At 40.6% G+C, this 21,567-nt stretch overlaps 1 protein-coding gene across 1 annotated transcript in view; it reads left to right on the forward strand.

Moving 5' to 3' along the window:
- The first annotated feature begins 760 nt into the window (after positions 1-760).
- The window catches only part of LOC120534466 (gastrula zinc finger protein XlCGF7.1-like), a 29,957-nt gene continuing 9,150 nt past the window's right edge, over positions 761-21,567 (forward strand). Inside the window, exons 1-2 of the mRNA XM_039762064.1 lie at positions 761-884; positions 5,639-6,006. Coding sequence (XP_039617998.1) covers positions 5,667-6,006 — 340 coding nt within the window. The 5' untranslated portion in view covers positions 761-884; positions 5,639-5,666. The remainder of the gene's footprint in view (positions 885-5,638; positions 6,007-21,567) is intronic.

Raw genomic sequence — 21,567 nt, forward strand, 5'->3', positions numbered from 1 at the left:
AAGGACGGCAAAGCCTTGAATGAAACTCAGTATCGATGATCGGTGACAAGTGACAGCAGGTGCCTGCTTTGGGTAACAGGACAGAAAAAGGAGCTGGGAAAATTTAAATGTGACAGTGACTGGGATTGCGTAACTGGAAGATGGTGTAAGAATTCAGAAACGACAAAAGCTGATTCTTTTAGTAATTCTAATTACATAAATTATTTATTTTGCTGTGCTGCAATTAGGGCGACGTCTTATTTACTGATTCTTCGACAGCCTTTGGCAAGATGCATTCACAAGGGATGGAGGTTGCTGCCAGTCAGGTGCTTTTTTGGATGCAAATGTACTTATCCAAGCTGCTCCTTCTTGTCGGTACTTGAATGATCTTTATGTCCACTTCTGATAGATACTCCATGACTGTTATAAAAAGGTTTTTTTTTCTTTGACCGTGCTGCATGTACGGGAACCGCAAGATTCGAACTGCTGTCAAAATACCGCACAGATGGAGAACATCAACTTCTTCTTCTTCTGCTGCTTCTTCTTCTTCCGGCTGCTCCCGTTAGTGGTTGCCACAGAGGAGCATATTTTTCCATATCTTTATGTCCTCTACGTCTTGTTTTGTTACACCCATCACCTGCATGCCCTCTCTCACCAAATCCACTGTTTTTACTTATTAAGCCAAACAAGACCGACGGTCTGGCTGACCAATAGGGTTCCTGTCTGCGGATATACCAGTGACGTCATGGCTCTTGCGCGTCTCAACATCACTTGCGGGCGCATTTGAAACAAGCCTCAAAGCGCTGCGAAGGGTCGATATGGCAGTATCGAGCAGTCCATCACTATTGAGTGGTGTACGAGGGTAAAGGGGGCTGATGCTTATTTACGAGTTTAACCGAGAGAGGGTAAGTGCACAAAGTGAATGTGGGCACGCCACGCTACATCAAGCGTTATAGCATAAGTTTGAATCAGAGACGAATGGTGCGCTCGTGTCAATCTCAGTGTTTGGCCTGTGTGTCTGTTATTCCTTGGTGGTTTCGTATCCAATTTGCTTCATTTTCTCGAGTACTTTACATCACCGAGACACACCGCCGTCTCCTCTTCCTCCTCGTGTTCATTGCTTTCCGCATGTTCAGTCAGTCGCGAACTTGTCGACTCGGCGGTCTCGAGGAGGCGACGGTACTGTGTGCGCACATGGCGCTCTGATTTCTGCCTTGCCCCCTAATTTTGTACTGCGTTATCCAGTTCAGAGACGATATCGGAGTTGGTAACCGGCTGTCCTTGAAAAGAGTAGTGAAGTTAGCTTAACGTTCGTCACGTGTGTACTTTGAAGTTCGGTTTGCCGAACCGAAAAGTTATGTAATTAGGGGGAAAAAACTACATTTTTTTTTCATATTCTGCGACTAAATGTTTGCAATACTAATTTTACCCAAATATTTAAAAATATAAAACATTTAAACACACGAAACGTACGTTTTGATGGGGCAGTGGCACCGACTCTACACGGGCCCCTAGTGGCACGGGGCGCTCATTACAATAGACGCCGGCCATTTGACCGCTGGTGTAGCTGATACTATAGCGTGTAACTTTTTTTTATTTCTCCTAAAGTCAGAAAGTGACACTCAACATTGCATTATGTTTGCAGTTAAACCAGACGCAAAGCAAAATAAACAAAGTTCGTGGGAGTTTTAGGGTGATATATATATAATGTATTTATGTAGTGTGCGTACTGGCGCAAAAACAAAATGGCCGCCGTCGTATCATCCCGATGGTTGCTACACATTAGTGGTAGTTGAAGTGGCTCCCAGCTCACTATGAAAAACGGTATATAAATGTAAAGAATTATTATATCCAAAATAACTTGCAACCACAATTCTCCAAAATAACCATCTGAAGATCCCTACAGTTTTACTGTCCACCACACTGCTTGCTAATTTTATTCAATGTGTCTATGGTTCTTTGTGTGATGTACAACGTTCTAAATGGTGGTGCAATATCTACCCCAAATGATTTTCCATCTCTGTTCCAGTTTCTTGTAGAATTTATTTTAAACTAACAGCCAAAATGCACTGTACTATTTCCTAAAAAATACAACTTCAATCATGTGAACTCCTAATCTCCGTCAGTCAGTCCTGGAATCCGCCTAGTCACTCTTGTCTGATGCTCCCATTAGTGTTTAACTAGGATGCCAGAGCTGAACACAGAACTCTGGAGAGTGCCTCACCTTGGTGTTGCATAGTGTGAACTGTAGGGGGCTTTGCAGCACCGCTAAACACCAGACACAAGTCCCAGGTTCAAATAAAAGGTTTGTTACAATTAATTACCTTGACAAATGCATACTTTTTTTTTTTATTATTTTATTAAGCACAAGCACGATTCTTTCTCTTTTCTTCCAGTTCCTTCGAGAAGCTTCATCCTCTTCCTCCTAACTCCAGCTCTCTGAGGTGAGGTTGAGGGCTACACCTAGGGAGTTCTTCTGTTTGGCTTAAGTCCACAGGAGATACTTTCGGGTCAGGTAGATGCTTTCATAAAATAAGGAGAGTCAATTCCTGGTGGTACCCATGGCAGGCTGCAGGGCTGTCCCACAGGAATATGATTACTGGCATAGGCAGGTAATTGGGAGCAGTGAAATAGCAGTGTTGCTCTCTAGCTTGTTGGGGAAGAGTATACTCCAAAAAGGTAAGAACTCCTCAGGTTCTGACCTTCCTTCCTGGCAAGGGATCAATTCCCACCCTGGTCTGGGCACCAGTCCCTTCTTGTCCTTCCACTTCATCCTCCTCCTTTTCTGTGTGGTACTTGTATTGGCTTAAGTGACTTGTATCCCTCACACCATGTCTTCATGCCTGAATGTAAATAGAAGTGGGTCCAGCAGAACTATTTTTCCATCTCCATAAGGAGCAAGTTTCAAACATCTTATTGGACATTTTTTTTTTGGAAAATCGAGTAAAGTGATGTTTTATACACTTCCCTGATCATTTGATCTGATGTTTCCCTCATAGAGTTCCAGCATATAAACTGCTAGAACTTCATCAGAAACTATCCTCATCACCTGGGGCCTCATGTATAAATGGTGCGTACGCAGAAAAATGTTGCGTACTCCTGTTTCCACGCTCAAGTTGTGATGTATAAAACCTAAACTTGGCGTAAGGCCACGCACATTCTCATGCTAGCTAAATCCTTGGCGTACGCAAGTTCTCTGCTCGGTTTTGCAAACTGGCGGCACCAGTGTCGAAGCAGTGCTTTTGTTCCAGTGTGGTTTCCCTTTCTTTTTTAGATCCACATCCCTGACGTGGCTTTATCATATTCACTGAAATCAACCGTATATTGTTTTAGTTTAAGGCATCTGATTGTAATCATCCTGTAACAATATAATGGTCCACAGAATGGCCAAACTATTCCAAATACCATAACTGCTTTAGCGTTGTTACTCTCACTGCACCTTCTACTTCTTCTTTCAGCTGCTCCCGTTAGGGGTTGCCACAGATCATCTTTTGCCGTATTACTCTCAGCATTTATATCACTGTATCTGAGTGTGGAATCACAGCTCTACAGCAGCTGATCGGCTGCCTCAGCCATGCTGTCTATTGAGCTGCTCTCGCATGGCAAACGCTTCAAAGCCTTTCCTGTATGAACCTCGCGGTTCAGAAACGGTTTCCTCACAAAAACTATAAATGAACTCGGTCAGTCCATCAAGTGCTCCTTGTAGAACTCTTTGTACTTAAGTACAATTACCTCACTTTAAACTTGTGATACAGTTATAATGCACAACCTGAGCCACTTTAGCGCATATTTTCATATGATAATATCATTTTAAGATTAAATGCAGCAAAATATGTTATTTAAAATGTTAAAACTTTATCTGTATAACATAATCTATATTGTTAATTAAACATGTTTGGACATGGTGTCACAGCGCTAGCAAGGAGCTGGCACCTGTTCAGGGATTGTTCCTGCCTCATGCTGTATTCTTACTGGGGCTGGCGTGACACTGGAAGGACAGAATAATTTAACATGTACTACGAAGATATTTCAGTGTTCCTTAAAAGTTTTGAAGAATCGAAGTTCTAAGCTTACAAATGGCTTAACATCTATTAGAGCTGACTGTATGGCGATTGGGTACTTGCAGAAAGAAAAGGAAGAACAGAAATTGGGGGTTAGTACTTTTGATAGAGACAGTACCGTTGCATTAAATTATTTCATCGAAGGTCGCACACCAAGCTTCTTGTATGAGGCAGGAACAATCTCTGGACGAGGCTCTGGCTTCTCACTATCACTGTATCATCGTGTTTAATAACATGCTTTAATTTCGATCATCATGAAAATATCAATTGTACATCTCGGTATGTAAATTATTCAGAGAGCTGTGATATCACAAATGTAATGGATTCTTTGTCCTTTCGGATGAAGCAAAAGCCCGTTTAAGAAGCATATAGTGATTCACACACACAGAGCACATGGAAGATCAAACGTATGGCTGAAACCTATGTAAGTCTGTAATGTGAACTTGAATCACATCTGAAGTGCGGATTGGCGTGCACCCACTGCATGCCCAACCTACCTGGAAAGGGGTCTCTGAACTGCCTTTCCCAAGGTTACTTCCATTTTTTTCCCTATTGGGTTTTTTTTTTTTTTTGGGAGTTGTTTCTTTGTCTTAGAGAGTTAAGACTGGGGGGCTGTCAAGAGGCAGGGTCTGTTAAAGCCCATTGTGGCACTCCTTGTCTGATTTTGGGCTATACAAAAATATTGTATTGTGCATTTTGGTATTTCATTTTAAACTGTGGAGGGGGTGGTAAATCAAGGAAATAATGTGTCTTTTTCCTAAACATTATGAAAGGCACTGTATGTTTTTCTTGTGCTATGGTAACCAGAACTGCAGTTGAAGTCTCACTAGTGCATTATATAGTTTAAGCATAATATCCCTTGATTTATATTCAGCAGTTTATATGATGTAAACTTACATTTTATTTGCCTTTTTAGTCATATGTACACATTGCTTATTCAATGAAAATGTTTCAACATTAACCCTTAAATCCTTTTCAGAGTTCTCCCATCTTGTATTTTCATCTAGTATATTCCTTTTGCCCATGTGCATCGCTTTGCACTTTTCTACTTTAAACTGCATTTTCCAGGTGTTTGCATAGTTCTGAAGCTTGTTCAGCTGTTTTGATTTGTTTTTGCTGCCTCCTCAGTGTCTGCCATCCCTTCAAGTTTAGTGTCCTCTGCAAATTTGACAAGTTTACTAACTGTACCAGAATTGGTGTCATTTAATATAAATCAGAAAAAGAAATGAGGGTTCAAGGACAGACCCCTGAGGTACTCCTGCCGGTTAACCAACTAGAAATCCAGTTTTGTAAGTTACCTCTGACGCCTACAGCTTCTAGTTTCAGAATTAATCTTTGGTGTTGAACTGTATGATTTGAATAGTGATGACCTACAGATTATTAGGTGGTGGTCCTCAAGCCTGCTGGACATTCATTCCACACTTCTCTGCTTTGTTCTACACCTGATAATGTGATGAGTCACTGTAGATATGCTGTAGTGTGATTTCTCTGAACTGTATGGCTTGACATGAACCTTAACCGGGTGCTATAAAAGGAAAAAAATATATTTTTAGAGCTAAATGATGCAATGTTTAAATTATTATTATTTTAACTCCCAGGGAAGAGGTGGCTACCATTTACTGTAACATGAAGGTGATTGTGAAAGAGGAGACACATGAAGCTGACATAACCATGAAGAAAATGGTTGTGAGTATTAAGAAGGAGGACTGTGACGCGGCTTCTGTCCATCCTAAAGAGGAAACTTGGAGCATTAAGGATGAGGATTATGAACTGGCGTCAGTAGGCATTAAAAGAGAGGCTGAGGAGGCATCTGTCTGCATTAAGACACAAAGATGGAAGAGTATGAAGAATGGTGAGCATGAAGTGAAGTCTGAACCCTTACAGCCTGACAAAAAGAGGACTAAGGTAACTTCATCTGTTAGAACTCTGGAAGATCAACCATTACCTTCAAATTATTCTGGAAAAGGTAAGTGTCGTGAACATATGCAAGTTTTGGGGTAGGCGGTATGGGCCTGAAAATTGAATCGTATTTTTTAAGTTTCATTTAAAAAAAAAAAAGTAAAAGTTTATTTTATGGTGGAAAAACAAGCACTTTTGTAAGAAACTTACCGACTTTGTAGCCCTGATATCTGCTCTATAGGAGCTTGTTTGTGTTTATTAAAGTAACAGATTTCTATAGCTGGGAATCAGTCAGTCATCTTTCCATCCCGCTACATCCTAACACAGTAATCGGGGGGGTCTGCTGGAGCTAGTCCTAGCCAGCGGAGGGCGCAAGGCACGAACAATAGCTGGGAATTCAACAATGAAAGGATTCAATCTGTAGTCTAGACTGTCCAGTGTGCATTTATAATCCTGAAGAATGGCAGAGGTGCTAGGCAGAGGGTCATGCAGAACCGTGGTGGTGGTGGTTGTCAGTCATGACCCCCACCAAGGTTTTTTCTTAAAGTTTGGTTGGAGGATTTTTTTTTATTCTCCTCTATTGCCAGTTGGCCTCATCTTTACTTCCAGTATAAGGAAGATAGCAATGATATTTTTGTTAACCATTGAGGTTAATTTTGGTTTTCTTTTACTGTATGTTTAAATTTGAACAAATACTAAAATTCTGTGAATGTTTCTGCATTGGGTTAAATGTTATGGTTTACTAATAATGAATTATACAATAGTTGTAAATGTGTGTGAGCATAGTTAAGTTCATTATGTAAAAGTAAACCGTTCATCAGTTTGGGCCGTGGTGGTTGTAGTAGTGGTAATTTTTTTTAGGAGAGTTTCTTGAGTTTTGTTGACCTTTCTAAAGAGTCATTTTCAAGTGCTGCTGTTCAATGGGAATGCTTCTGGTGAGTATGGGGAATTCATGATCATGAGAGTCAAGTTGAGTGACTTTGAGTGTTGTCAATGAAGGGAATGACAGAACTCAAAAGTGATGTTGGGATGCCAATCGGGCCACCCTGTTTACTTGAAATGAAAAGCTGAAAATAATGGGCACATGATCACACAAGGGTTAATAAGTTTTAGCCAATGGCTTCACAGTGATAGGATCTGGGGCCTCATGTATAAACGGTCACATCGCGACGTATTAAAAACTAGGCGTAAGCATGTAAAAACTCTCACTGCACCACTTGGAGTATTTATCACACTGTATCAGAGTGTGGAATCACATCTCTACGGCAGGCTGTGTCGATACAGCATCTACCCTGGTTGATTTAGATTTCCAAGCGCTATCTTCATGGAGCTTTGATATCATTTTTAAGATGAAATGCAGCAAAGTATGTTTATTATATTATACAGATTTCATCATTTAAATTATCTATACTAATAAAAGGCAAAGCCCTCACTGACTCACTCACTCATCACTAATTCTCCAACTTCCCGTGTAGGTAGAAGGCTGAAATTTGGCAGGCTCATTCCTTACAGCTTACTTGCAAAAGTTGGGCAGGTTTCATTTCGAAATTCTACGTGTAATGGTCATAACTGGAACCTATTTTTTTCATCCATATACTATAATAGACTTCTGCTCGATGGCCGTGGGAGGCAGAGTTACGCCTCCCATGTAATATAAGGCCGTCCGTCAGCGGCAATCCAATAGAAACACTGCTGGTAAATATTCACGGGTGGAGGACTGTGCTTATGCAGACGAAGATGAGATGGTCAGGGTGGTGTTTGCCACAAACTTGGCGAAACTGCGAGAGAAACTTTTAAGTGCTGTGTCTTGGCTAACATTAAATACAGCCATGGACATCGCACGAGATGGCGCCAGCACAGCTGGGAACCTTCGATGCATGTACACAGAGCGGCTCACGTGAACTGACACCGTGCACAGACAAAAAGCAACAGTTCCAAAGAGTGCTGAACAAAAACTGAATTACCCAATTGAGAAGGTAGCAAAAAATATGAAACGTGTGACACATACAAGCATAGTCATAAGTGCAGCTACTGCGGAAACCAAGCACACGGTGGAAAAAGTCAATGTCCCGCTAAAGGAAGACGGTGTTTTTTTATAAAAAAAACCTGTCCATGCAGTGTGTCACAGCATCAATAAACCGCTCGTCTTTCTCTTTATCTGAGACGTAAGAAATGAATCGATGAATGAAACCTGTTATCTTTACAACGATTGACGAACATGGAATGTAACTTGAACACAACACATCCTACAAATACGAACCTGATTGAAAGAAATAATGATAATCAAATCCTTGATGACCGCAACACTCAGTAACACTCACAAAACAAATACTGTATATTGACAGTCATGTTACGTTATTTTTAAAATGTTCCCTTTTCTTTTTCATAACTTCTTTAACACACTACTTCTCCGCTGCGAAGCGCAGAGATATAGATATGTATAATATACCCCGATCTACATACTCTCAAATAGACAAACCACATGGCGTGGTGCAATGGAAGAGGCTTCGCCTCTAGCGCCGACGTCTGAGGTTCGATTCCTGAGAAGGGGGTGCACTGAGTGTTTACGCCTGATGATGCCAAAATTAGGGTGAAACACGTGTTGCATTCTCTTTGCATTATTTCACAGTAAAACATGTATCTCTCAGCGCTTCCCGATTCATTTTACCCTCGCATCCCCTTGGTTTGAGACGTATGGAAAAAATATGCGGTTAACGCAGAAAGACAGATCACCAATTGAAGCTTTATGAATAATAGATACTTTATTCACCATCAATGATTGTTTTGGTAAAGCCATACTCCGTGTTCTCATTAGATGAACGGTAAAAAAAAAGTAAGAGCGAGGGGAGGGTAACTTATTGAGGCACGCAGGCAAAACCACAATAGTACGCGGGCTTGATGTAGTGCGTGTCAACTCGATCTGAATTGCGCGATCACATTCGAAAAAATATATCTTCAAGTTCTATTTAGTCGACACAAATATCTTTGGTTGGAATGTAAGGTGAATTTACTCTTTACATTTCTATGGTGAAGAAAAATTTAACTTGCATTCCTACCAAAGATATTTCTGTCGACTAAATAAAAATTCCTTCTATTTAAAATTTAAATAGAACTTGGAACAGATACGATAGTTCATAATATCCACGCAGACTTGCTCGTAAGAGCGGGAGTCATCCATTTTAACAAGCAGCGTATTGCACTGATACGAAATAGCCTGCCCATTTAATTATTTAGGAATGGATAAATTAAGATTTTGTACAAATTTTTTTTTTTCATTTTTCTTCCTTGATGGATTCTGACACCCCCAGCAACAGTTGCTCGCACCCCAAAGAATGTATGTGTATATCTATCTATCTATCTATCAAAGCCCTCACTCACTAATTCTCCAACTTCCCGTGTAGGTAGAAGACTGAAATTTGGCAGGCTTATTCCTTACATCTTACTTACAAAAGTTAAGCAGGTTTCATTTCGAAATTCTACACGTAACGGTCGACAACGTCCCCCATGTTGAACTTTCTTATTTATGGCCCCATCTTCTCGAAATTTGGTAGGCAGCTTCCCTGCACTAACCGAAACCAATGTACGTACTTATTTCGGTGGTATGATGCCACTGTTGGCCGCCATATTGAACTTTTCAACAGTCTTTGTTACTTATGGGCCATCAGAAATTTTGTACATGGGTTCCCAACGCTAACTGAATCCTACTTACGTACATATATATGTCCATAGCCTGCACCTCGGTCACCGTGTGAGGTGGCGTTGGGTCCCCCATCCCAACGCCTCCCACATTGTTGGCTGCCAGCCTATATAAGACTGTCCTCGCTCCGGTCTCTATATTCCCTTCCTTGCTTCGCCACAGGATTCACGTCTCCCTACTGATAACTACAGCCTTTTTGTTTAATCCACGGCTTCTCCTGTTTTATTGTTTGTTTATTACAATTATAGTTATTGTATAGGTATTTTACACTTACTTTACATTGCTCAGGTACCCATTTCCTTTATCATTCCAACCCCCATTACCATGTCTATCGAGATGATCACTATCGATCAAAGAACTGTCACTTACTGAGTGGTTTCCATAACCGGAGATGGCACCTACCTTTTCCATTCTGTTTGTTACATATTGCACGGCCATATCAGGCTCACTCTTGATATCCGGAGGAACATTGTGTCTTATGCATTGAATGACTGGGACAGGTTCAAGGTGTGGACTAATGACAGTACAGGAGATAATTATACTACACAGGAGCACTATAAGAGTGAAATGCTTAAGCCCTTCACCTATGGTTCTGCATGTGAGTTGATGGCTGCCGCTGAATTGTTCGGTTGTCGCTTTCAAGTGTACCGAAATGGCCAAATATTTTACACCTTTTTGACAACCGCCAATGCCTCTTAAACATCTTAGATTCACAGGTGACGATTTCAGTATTGGGCACTTTGATGTTTATGAATGTTTAAACTCTCAAAAGCTGGATGTGATTTTATCGATGAAACCGGTTGTGTGCTTACAACGCTTGACAGATGCCAAATGTCACTTCAACACAACAAATCCTGCAAATACTGTCGTAATTGAAACAAACCATGAAACTCAAACCGATTATGACAGCAGAAATCCAAGCTGTGAGATTTGAGACATTACTGTTCACATGGCCAACTGTAAGTTATATGCTCAAGAGTAAGCTCAGCGCGCAGCTTGGTCATGTTACAACCGGAGGGCCGAACTGACAACATGGTATACAAAGAGATCCTTAACAAATAATTATTGGCATATTTTCCTTCAGTTTAAAAAGGCTTAATTTTCTTCTTAATAAAAATTTTAATGCAGTACTTGCGCTAAGCGGTATTTTGCTATATATATATATATATATATATATATATATATATATATATATATATATATATATATATGCAACACTAATGACAACCATTATTTTGAAAATAACGTAACATGATTGTGAATGTGTTTCCTTTTCTTTTTCATTACTTCAACACACTACTTCTCCGCTGAGAAGTGCGGGTATTTTGCTAGTTGTTAATAATTAAACATGTGAGGACACAATGGACAGCAGTAGTGCCAAGCTGGCTCCCCATTCAGGGACTGTTCCTGCGTCACGCTGTATTCTTTCTGGGGCTGGCATGACCCTGGATGGGTAGAATAATTAAACATGTACTACGAAGAAATTTCAATGCTCCTTAAAAGTTTTGAAGAATCTGCGTTCTACGCTTACAGATGGCTTGATATCTATGATATACTGCTGCAATAAGTTATCTGATCGAAGGTCGCGCAGCAAGCATTTTGTGTGAGCTAGGAACAATCTCGGGACAGTTCTTCACAATCACTGTGTTCCCTTGTTTAATAACATGCTTTAATTCAATTATCATGAAAATGATATCAAGTATACTTCATAGTATTTAAATTATTCAGAGCTGTAATATGAATGTAATGGATTCTGTGTCCTGTCGGCATAAGAGAAAGCCCATTTAAGAAGCACACTGATTCTCACACACACACACACAGCACATAGAAGATCGCATACAAAACAAAGCATTTAACGGGCTACTTTAGTTGCGATAGGATTTGAGAAACTAGTAAATGAAACAATTTAAGGTTCGATCTACTTTAATAACAAAATAAACTACGTGATTAAAGTGGAAATTTGGAGATTAAAGTTGTCATTTTGAGCTTTCCTCCCACAACCTCGGTCCTTGTGTGGTGGTGTGTGTGGTGGTTTTTTTTCTCTCTCTCTCTCTCCTCTGTACCCTAATAAGCTTCCATATGACATTCAGACAGTGGGCTACAACTCGCCTTGTCGGGTATCAAAGCCGTTGTGAAAACATTATTTATTTTGGGCACTGTGCGACTTGAACTTTTGAGCTTTCGAGTTTCTCTACCTCTTGTTATTTATACCACTGTTTAAACCAACAAATACATTTTTTCTTGCCTCCACTTGGTATTGGCTGAAATTCTTTTTTTTCCCCTGTGCTTTTGCCACATTTCTGCTTTTGTTTATATGCCATGTTTTAGTGTGAATTCTATGCACAGCATTCTGCATTAGGCCCATGGATAGCAGTCTTGTAGCGGACTGTAGCTCCGTAAAGCAGTTCATTCTTCTGAATGAATCTGCCTGTTTTTGGACCATCTTGCTTTTATCCCCAATTTTAAGGGGTGTGGTTAGTCCCCCTTTAAGATAAGAGAGTCACAAGCGTTAGTGATCATATCCTCTGATGTCCTGGGGCCTCGTGCATAGAATTCGCACTATAACATGACATAAGCACAAAAGCCGAAATGTGCTTATGCACCGAAAAATCCAGATGAAGGTATCTGTGCGTTCGCCAACTTACGCATTCTTCCGCTACATAAATCCGGGTCAGCGCGAAAATTCACACACGTGCATGCGCCTGCTGCCCCACACCAACTCCTCTCAGAATTCCACCTCTTTGAATATGCAAATCAATATAAATAGCCCCTTGCCTTCAGCGCTTCAGAAAGATAATGGCAAAAGCCCATGGGGGGTCGACTTAAGCAAATGTGAAATGGAGGTCCTGCTAGCTGAAATAGAAGCCAGGAAAAATGTTTTATTTAGTAACTTAGGAAGTGGCATTAGCAACAAAAGGAAATTGATGGAGTGGCATAGTGTGGCAGACACAGTCGAGTGCTGGAGCAGAAAATCGTACTGTGACCAAATTTAAAAAAGAAGTGGTCAGACATCAAAGTTGCCGTGATAAGGAGAGTGGCAGCTCATCGTCTGCATGTTGGCTGCACTGATGGAGGTACTGAACTGCTGGAGCTTACGCCATTTGAGCAGCGAGTTGCAGCAATTATTGACGACACACTCATTGCCAGCATTTTTCCGGCGGGGGAGGGAGATTCTGACATCACCGCAGGTGCCGGTGAGTTTTTATTTCTTTTTTGATTACCATGATCCATACTTGTGTAAATAATTTGCATGAGTAATAAGACAATCGGGTATTAATTACTGTTTGTTTACTTCTAGACAATCGTACAAAAGCTGACCCCAAAGCTGAGGACGTGGTTCCGGGCGATTGATGGTGCTTCTTCTGTACCGACCACATATTCGGATGCTGGCTGCTCACATACCCCTTCCTCGAAACTGGTGGGCAATCTGGCCGTGTGCTGACTGGTGCAGTTCTAGAATTTCAAAATGCATTGGTGGATGCGGTGAGAGATGTGGCCAATGCACAACGGGATGTAGCCAATGAACTAAGAAATATCAAGACCGTATTTTGTGACATTAACTGAATTTGTGAAAAAATAAATGATGCATCTACTTACCTGGTTTTTACATTCTGTTAATTTATATTCATTCGACATTCATCGGTGTGGCTGATCATTTGGTGGTCCAGGGTCAGGTTCATCATACCGCATCTCTTCAGGTACGGGCAAGTTACGAATGAGTGCCATATTATGTAGAATGCTACATGCTTGAACGATGCGACGCACTTTCTGTGGACTATAGAGCTGCACCTCACCAGTCTTATCCAGGCAGCACCAATGGCCCTTAAGCTGCCCTATAGTACGTTCTACCACCACCCGAGCCCGAGAGTGGAGGTCAGTATAATGTCTCTTGTTCAGTCAGTGGGTTGGCGAGAGGGTTGAGGAGCCACATCTTCAGTGGGTACCCACTGTCATTTGAGTAATTGTGTTATATGGTTACATCGTACAGATAATGTACAACTGTAACCGAAAAGGTAATGTCTTATCTTACCGAGAAGCCAGCCATCACGCACAGCACCATTTTCAAGTTTGTTCCCCACACTACTATGTCTCAGGATGAATGAATCATGAGTTGAGCCAGGCCATCTCGCAACAACATTAGTGAGGCGCATTTTCGCATCACTGATGATTTTGCACATTAATAGAGTGAAAATGCTTTCTATTCACATAAACCTTCATTCTGTGACGGTGCCTTTATAGCAATGTGTGTGCAGTCAACCGCTCCGATTACATTGGGGAAAACCGAACATTGCTGCAAATTGTGCTTTGATGTTTGCCTGTTCAACCATAGTGTACGGAAATCTTGTATATCCGCTTGACATGCGGATAATGCCATCCCATACAGCTGGCATGGCACGACTCGGTGATGACTGAGAAATACCGGATTGGTCAGCCAGTTCACGCTGAAAAGCTGCTGTAGCTAAAAACTTGAGAGTGGACAAAACTTGCAAAGGAGCAGGTAGAGCACAAGTCCTCAAAGTCTCCCTTTGTAAAGCCGGCACCAGTGCAGCACACAGCTCCAAGAGGATCGCTCTTGGAAATCTAAACCGACTTAGAAGCCAGTCATCATCATGTGCCAAGAAATCAGTATGATCTCGGAATACATGTTCTCTTCTAATCCTTCCATTTGCAAGGTCCTCTAGCAACGCTAAAGCAGCCATGCCAGTGGAATTGTTTGGCCATTCTGTGCACCATTATATCGTTACAGGTTGATCACCATCAGGTGCCTTAAATTTATGAAGGATATGCGGTTAATTTCAGTGTATTTGATAAAGCCACCGATGTGGATTTAAGAAAGGGTAACCACACAGGAACAGTAGCACTGCTTTGACGCTGGGTGCCGCCAGTCTGCAAAACCAAGCGGAGAAATTGCGTATGACGGGGAGTGAGGTACCGTGGAAAAGTGCGTGGCCTTATGCCAAGTGTAGGTTTTATACTGTACATCGCGATTTGAACGTGGAAACGTTTTTAAGCATCTCTGTGCCCTCGTGTATAAATGCTACATATGCACAGAAATATATTAGAAACTAGAGGTAAAGCCATGCACATTTTCACGGCAGCCTCCAACCCCGTGTATGCAAGTGTCTGCTCTGTTTTGCAGCAGCAACGTCTAGCTTTTCAAATGTAATTGGAGCAGTCAACTGCATGCACATTGCTATTGCAATGGGGCTAGGCAAGTTACATTAGCCAGGGATGATTTGCCAAAATATTAGGCAGGCATATAGCTGGAGAGCCTATAAAAATGTCAGCTCAACAAAATCACAGGTACTTTTTTCCAACTAGGAGGCAAGCAGTCCTTTTAAGGATAAATAGCATAGAATTGATCTGTTGTAGCACTCTGTGCCGATCCTGCACTATAAAGGTGCCTTCAAAGAAGTAATTTACTTATGTAAATAGTATGCATTTCCATTCTAATGTGCTGCACTGTCATGGACAGAATGTGTGTTGCGATGTAGTGTGCTGAATAATATGGCACCCATGACTTGCCGCATCTCTTCAGGTGCGAGCATGATGAACCCGACCCACTGTATGATCAGCCAAATCAAACAGCATGACAACTTCATTTGAATGTAATTAGCAGAATATAAAAACTGGTAATCCAGTGCAGCATTTTTGTTTTTAGCAGTTCATTTAATTTTTACTCAACATCGCATAATACAGCCCATATATGCTTTAAGATATTATCCACATCTCTTCCAGCATCCACTATTGCATGTTGTGACTCGGAACAGTGTCCGTCTGCATATAGCCAGATGGTCAGCCAGTGGTTTCCGAGGCAGAGGAGTGTGTGCAGCCAGAGCCTGAAGATGTGCTATGCAAAGCAGCACCATCACCATGTCCTAGGCACGGGGGTCAGCTTTTGTAATATTGTCTGAAACGGAGTAAACAGACGGTGGACTGCAACTTGCCTTTTCATGTCGACTTTAATATCTGACCACTTTTTTTATTTCAGCACTGTGTGACTTTATGATCTTGAACTTTTGACTGTGTCCACCACGCCTTTGTTGCTTATACCACTGCGTAAGCCAACAAAATAGTGCATTTTTCCTTGCTTTCACTTTGCATTTGCTGAGATACCTTTTTTTTTTTTTTTCCCCCACGTGCTTTTGCCATTCTTTTAAGCAAACACTTAATGGAAGGTGATATTTTAATATGCAGACTTCTGGGAGGTGTCTGGGTTGGGCGGTAGGTGTGTGCACGTGTGTTACATTCCACGCTGACTAGGATTTATGGAGTGGAAGTGCACCTGAATTTTTTTGTGCATACGCACGCTTCCAGTTTTGTCCATATGCCAAGTTTTAGTGCGAGTTATGCATGAGGCCCCTGGAGTGGTAGTGGTCACTTCAGACGAGCCTGGAAGGTCACCATTGTGGAAGAAATAAATTGGAAGTATATTAAATTAAGAAATTTTTGTGGTAAATTAGGACCTCCTTGAGCCACAAAGCAGACAGGAGGAAGTTTGTTCATTGAGAGTTTAATTCCTCCTCATGAAGAGGGAGCACACTAATATAGCTGTTGGCAAAGGGATGGGACCTGAGTAGAGGCTGTTACAGAACATGGACAGAGAGTCATTTGTATGAATAACATAGTTTGCGTGGCAGTGCTGAATTATTGCTTACTCTTATTGGTTCAGTAGCTTGCATTTGTTCTGATTTGGTTCATTGGCTTAAAACACCCAAATAAGTTTAATTTCTCCTACATTCATGTCCTTCAGTATCAGGTTTTGCTCTTCTGTTACAAAAACTGTGCACATGTCAACTGGCCTACTGGGTACATGAGAAAATATCCACCCAGTTCTTTAACCTATCCCCTCAAGCATTCTGGAAAACAAAGTCCCATAATATCAAATATAAGCATTTTGAGGCACTAAATTGCCAACACTGTCCTAGTATACTTTCCATTGTAATCTCCTATCTCATAGATTTCATTGTTTCAAACAGATGTGTTCTTTGCCCCTTTTTTATGTAGTGCACTGCAGTAATGTATGTTTCAGGAAAAGCAATGTTTGTGTGAAATTTACCCTTAAGTTTCCAACTGTGTCCCCGTGTTCTTGATGAACTCATTTTAAAATAACAGTCTCAATTCACCGGACTAATTCCCTTCATAATTTTAAACACTTCAATGATGTCACCTCTTGATTTTCTGTAAAGGCTCAGCTCTTTTAATCTTTCCTCATAATTCAACCCCTGTAGCCCTCAATCAGCCTAGTTGCTCTTCTCTGAACCTTTTTCTAGCTCTATGATGTCCTTTTTGTAGCCTGGAGACCCAAACTGCACACAGGACTCCAGATGAGGCCTCACCAGTGCATTATAAAGGTTGAGCAGAACCTCCTGTGACTTGTACTCCACACACCAAGGTGCAATATAACCTGACATTCTGTTAGCTGCCTTAATGGCTTCTGAACACTGTCGGGAAGTCGATAGCTTAGCGTCCACTGACTCCTAAATCCTTCTCATAAGGTGTACTCTCAATTTTCCAGCCGTCCATTGTGTATTCAAACCTAACAAGTTTACTTCCTGTGTGTAATACTTTACATTTACTGATATTAAATTTCATCTACCCAAGGCTGTATGCTATCCAAGTCTTTCTGTAATGATATAATGGATTCAAAATTATCTGCTAATCCACCTGTCTTGGTATCATCTGCAAACTTAACCAGCTTGTTACTTATATTCCTATCTAAATCATTTTATTTATTTTTATATATATATATATATATATTATATATATATATATATATATATATATATATATATATATTTATTCATGTGGCACCTTATCAAATGCTTTCTGAAAGTCCAGATAAATATCACATTCTCCACTTTGATTGTATCCCTTTGTTGCCTCCTCATAGAATTCCAGCATGTTAGTAAAACACGACCTCCCTCTTCTGACCCATACTGACTGTTCAGAATAACTCCTGTCCTTGCCAGGAGTTGCTCAATCTTATCTTTAATTCCTTCCATTAATTTTCCTGTGATGCATGTTAAGCTTACTGGCCTATAGTTGCTTGGATCTGCCCTGTCACCCTTTTATATAATGGGATATTTGCCATTTTCCAGTCTTTCGGAATCCCTCCAGTGTGCAGTGACTTCCTAAAAATGTCGAGGGTTTAGATACAGTATGTACTCCCTAGCCTTCTTAAGAACTCGAGGGTAAATATTATCTGGTCCTGGTGATTTGTTTGATTTCAACCTATTTAATCAGAACAGCACATCTCCCTCTAATTTCCAAATCCCTCAGTACCTCCTTAGTAGTCCTGTTTACCTCTGGGAGGTTATCCACTGCACCCCTTGTGAAGATTTCAGAAAAATGTAAGTTTAGGGCATCCACTATTTCATTGTATCTTTTTAATTCCCCATTACTATTTCTGATGCACTTGACCTCCTTTTTGACTGTCCTTTTACTACTGAAATACTGAAAAAATGTCTTGGGGATCTCCTTTCGCCTTATCTGCTATATTCCTCTCCAACTGTCTTTTAGCCTCCCTGATATCCTCCTTAATGGTTGCCCTTGTTGTCTTACGCTCTACGATTCACTTTGCAGTCATATGCAGGCATATCCCTGTGTCGTGTGTGTGTGTGTGTGTGTTTTTCTTTAATTCTATACAGTGAAAAGTTTAACTCTGTGTGCCCAAGATGTAAACATGTGATTATGACTACCTCCTATTTCTACCTTCTCCTTTGCTCTTTCTCATATACAGTCATATAAAAAAGTTTGTGAACCCCTCTTAATTCTTTGGATTTTCGTTTATCATTGGCTGAGCTTTCAAAGTAGCAATTTTCTTTTAATATACGACATGCCTTATGGAAACAGTAGTATTTCAACAGTGAAATTAAGTTTATTGGATTAACAGAAACTATGAAATATGCATCCTAACAAAATTGGACCGGTGCATAAATTTGGGTACCCCAACAGAGATATTACATCAATACTTAGTTGAGCCTCCTTTTGCAAATATAACAGCCTCTAGTTTCCTATAGCCTTTGAGTGTCTGGATTCTGGATGGAGGTATTTTTGACCATTTTTCCATACAAAATCTCTCCAGTTCAGTTAAATTTAATGGTAGCCGAGCATGGAGAGCCTGCTTCAAATCATCCCGTAGATTTTCGATGATATTCAAGTCAGGGGACTGTGACAACCATTCCAGAACATTGTACTTCTCCCTCTGCATGAATGCCTTTGTAGATTTTGAACTGTTTTGGTTCATTGTCTTGTTGGAATATTTAACCCCTGTGTAACTTCAACTTTGTGACTGATGCTTGAACATTATCCTGAAGAATTTGTTGATATTGGGTTGAATTCATCCGACCCTCAACTTTAACAAGGGCCCCAGTCCCTGAATTAGCCACACAGCCCCACAGCATGATGGAACCTCCACCAAATTTGACAATAGCTATCAGGTGTTTTTCTTGGAATGCAGTGGTGTTCTTCCGCCATGCAAAGCTCTTTTTATTATGACCAAATAACTAAATTTTTGTCTCATCAGACCAAAGCACTTTGTTCCAAAATGAATCTGGCTTGTCTATATGAGCGTTTGTGGTGTGAGTGCAGAAAGGGCTTCTTACTCATCACCCTGCCATACAGATGTTCTTTGTGCAAATTGTACTGAATTGTAGAACGATGTACAGATACACCATCTGCAGCAAGATGTTCTTGCAGGTCTTTGGAGGTGATCTGTGGGTTGTCTGTAACTATTCTCACAATCCTGCACATATGCTGCTCCTGTATTTTTCTTGGCCTGCCAGACCTGCTGGGTTTAACAGCAATTGTGCCTGTGGCCTTCCATTTCCTGATTCCATTTCTTACAGTTGAAACTGACAGTTTAAACCTCTGAGATAGCTTTTTGTAGCCTTCTCCTAAACCATGTTACTGAACAATCTTTTTCAGATCTTTGGAGAGTTGCTTTGAGGATCCCATGCTGTCATTCTTCAGAGGAGAGTCAAAGGGAAGCACAACTTGCAATTGACCACCTTAAAAATACCTTTACCACTCATGATTGGACACACCTGTCTATGAAGTTCACGGCTTAATGAGCTAATCCAACCAATTTGGTGTTGGCAAGTAATCAGCATTGAGCAGTGACAGGCATTCAAATCAGCAAAATTACAAGGGGACCCACATTTTTGCACAGCCACTTTTTCACATTTGATTTAATTTCATACAGCTAAATGCTGCTTCACTAAAAATAAATCTTTGTTCGGAAAACACCCCAGTGCTCAGATGTTCCTAGGAAATGAAAGACCTACCACTGTTTTTTTTGTTGAAAGTAAATTATCATGCAGGCTGAGAGGGGTTCCCAAACTTTTTCATATGACTGTAGATGCCGTCCTTTATTATCCTAGCTCTGTTTTTATTAAGGCTTTTACTTCCCCTTATTCAGTGTTACTGTTACATGTATACTTTTTATTACTAAGAGACTGCTTAGTCAAGTTATCAGCTACGCGATTTCCCAGAATGCGTACATGAATAGGAAATTAACAGCGATGCCCAGAATCTTCAGTTTCCACAACTGTTGCTTTATGTCTAGTAATATATCAGGCCTACATTTTGGAGTTCACTGACTTAATACTAGAAAGAGCAAGTGTTGAATCTAAACAAATCAGTACATGCCCTGGGTGGACGACTTCTACCCATCCCAGTGCAGTAAATGTTGCTCCTATCTTGGAGATAAATACTAACATGTTATTTGCCAGTCTTTAATGTTGTTGTGTGTTGTGGTTTTTTTTTTAATTAATTTTATTGTAATCATTCCATACAAATAGATCAATTTTTACAAAAAAAAAATAGGGTTGAAAACAAGTCGACCACCACCCCTGAGAGAGAGAGAGAGAGAGAGAGAATGGCCAACGGGGTAAAACTTAAAGCTTGTAAACATACTTAAATTGATTAGTTTAACAGGGCAATAGAGATGGATGGAGAAGAAAAAGGAATGCGGAGATAATTGCTTCCTCGGTGCCTTAAGCGCTTATTATTGATTAGATCCTGCCAGGTTTTAAAAAAATTCTGTACAGATCCTCTTAACTGAATGTTTGATATTTTCCAATTTCAAATACAGTGATCCCTTGCTATATCGCGCTTCGACTTTCGCGGCTTCACTCCATTGCGGATTTTAAATGTAAGCATATCTAAATATATATCACAGATTTTTTGCTGGTTCTTGAATTTCCGCAAACAATGGGTCTTTTAATTTATGGTACATGCTTCCTCAGTTTGTTTGCTCAGTTGATTTCATACAAGGGACGCTATTGGTGGATGGCTGAGAAGCTACCCAATCGGAGCGCGTATTACGTATTAAATAAAACTCCTCAATGATATAAGATATGCTTCCCGTGGTTCTTTGCACACTTCAAAGCTCTAACAGCCCCTATTGATTTTTGATTGTTTGCTTTTCTCTGTCTGACATTCTCTGCTTCTGACGGAGGGGGTGTGAGCAGAGGGGCTGTTTGCTTAGAAGATACGGACGCAGACACGCCTGCAAAAAATGCTGAAAGACTACCTTCACATTGATCGCTTCATTGCGGCTGCTTTATCGCAGTGCTTCCCATGCTTAAAAGCCCAACAGTCCTATTGATTTTTGCTTGTTTACTTTTCTCACGCTCTCGCTCTCTGACCTTCTCTGCTCCTGACGGGCGCACTCCTTTGAAGAGGAAGATATGTTTGCATTCTTTTAATTGTGAGAAAGAACTGTCATCTCTGTCTTGTCATGGAGCGCAGTTTAAACTTTTGACTAAAGGGTGTTATTTCATGTCTAGAGGGCTCTAATAATGTTAAAAAAACGTATTTAGAAGGTCGTAAACAGGTTTTCTATGCTCTAACTGCGAAAATATTAGATTTATAAATAAATAATCCTACTTCGTGGAAATTCATTTATCTGTCTGAAGCGGATTA

This window comes from Polypterus senegalus, chromosome 8 (genome assembly GCF_016835505.1).
Source record: "Polypterus senegalus isolate Bchr_013 chromosome 8, ASM1683550v1, whole genome shotgun sequence".
Taxonomy (NCBI): domain Eukaryota; kingdom Metazoa; phylum Chordata; class Cladistia; order Polypteriformes; family Polypteridae; genus Polypterus; species Polypterus senegalus.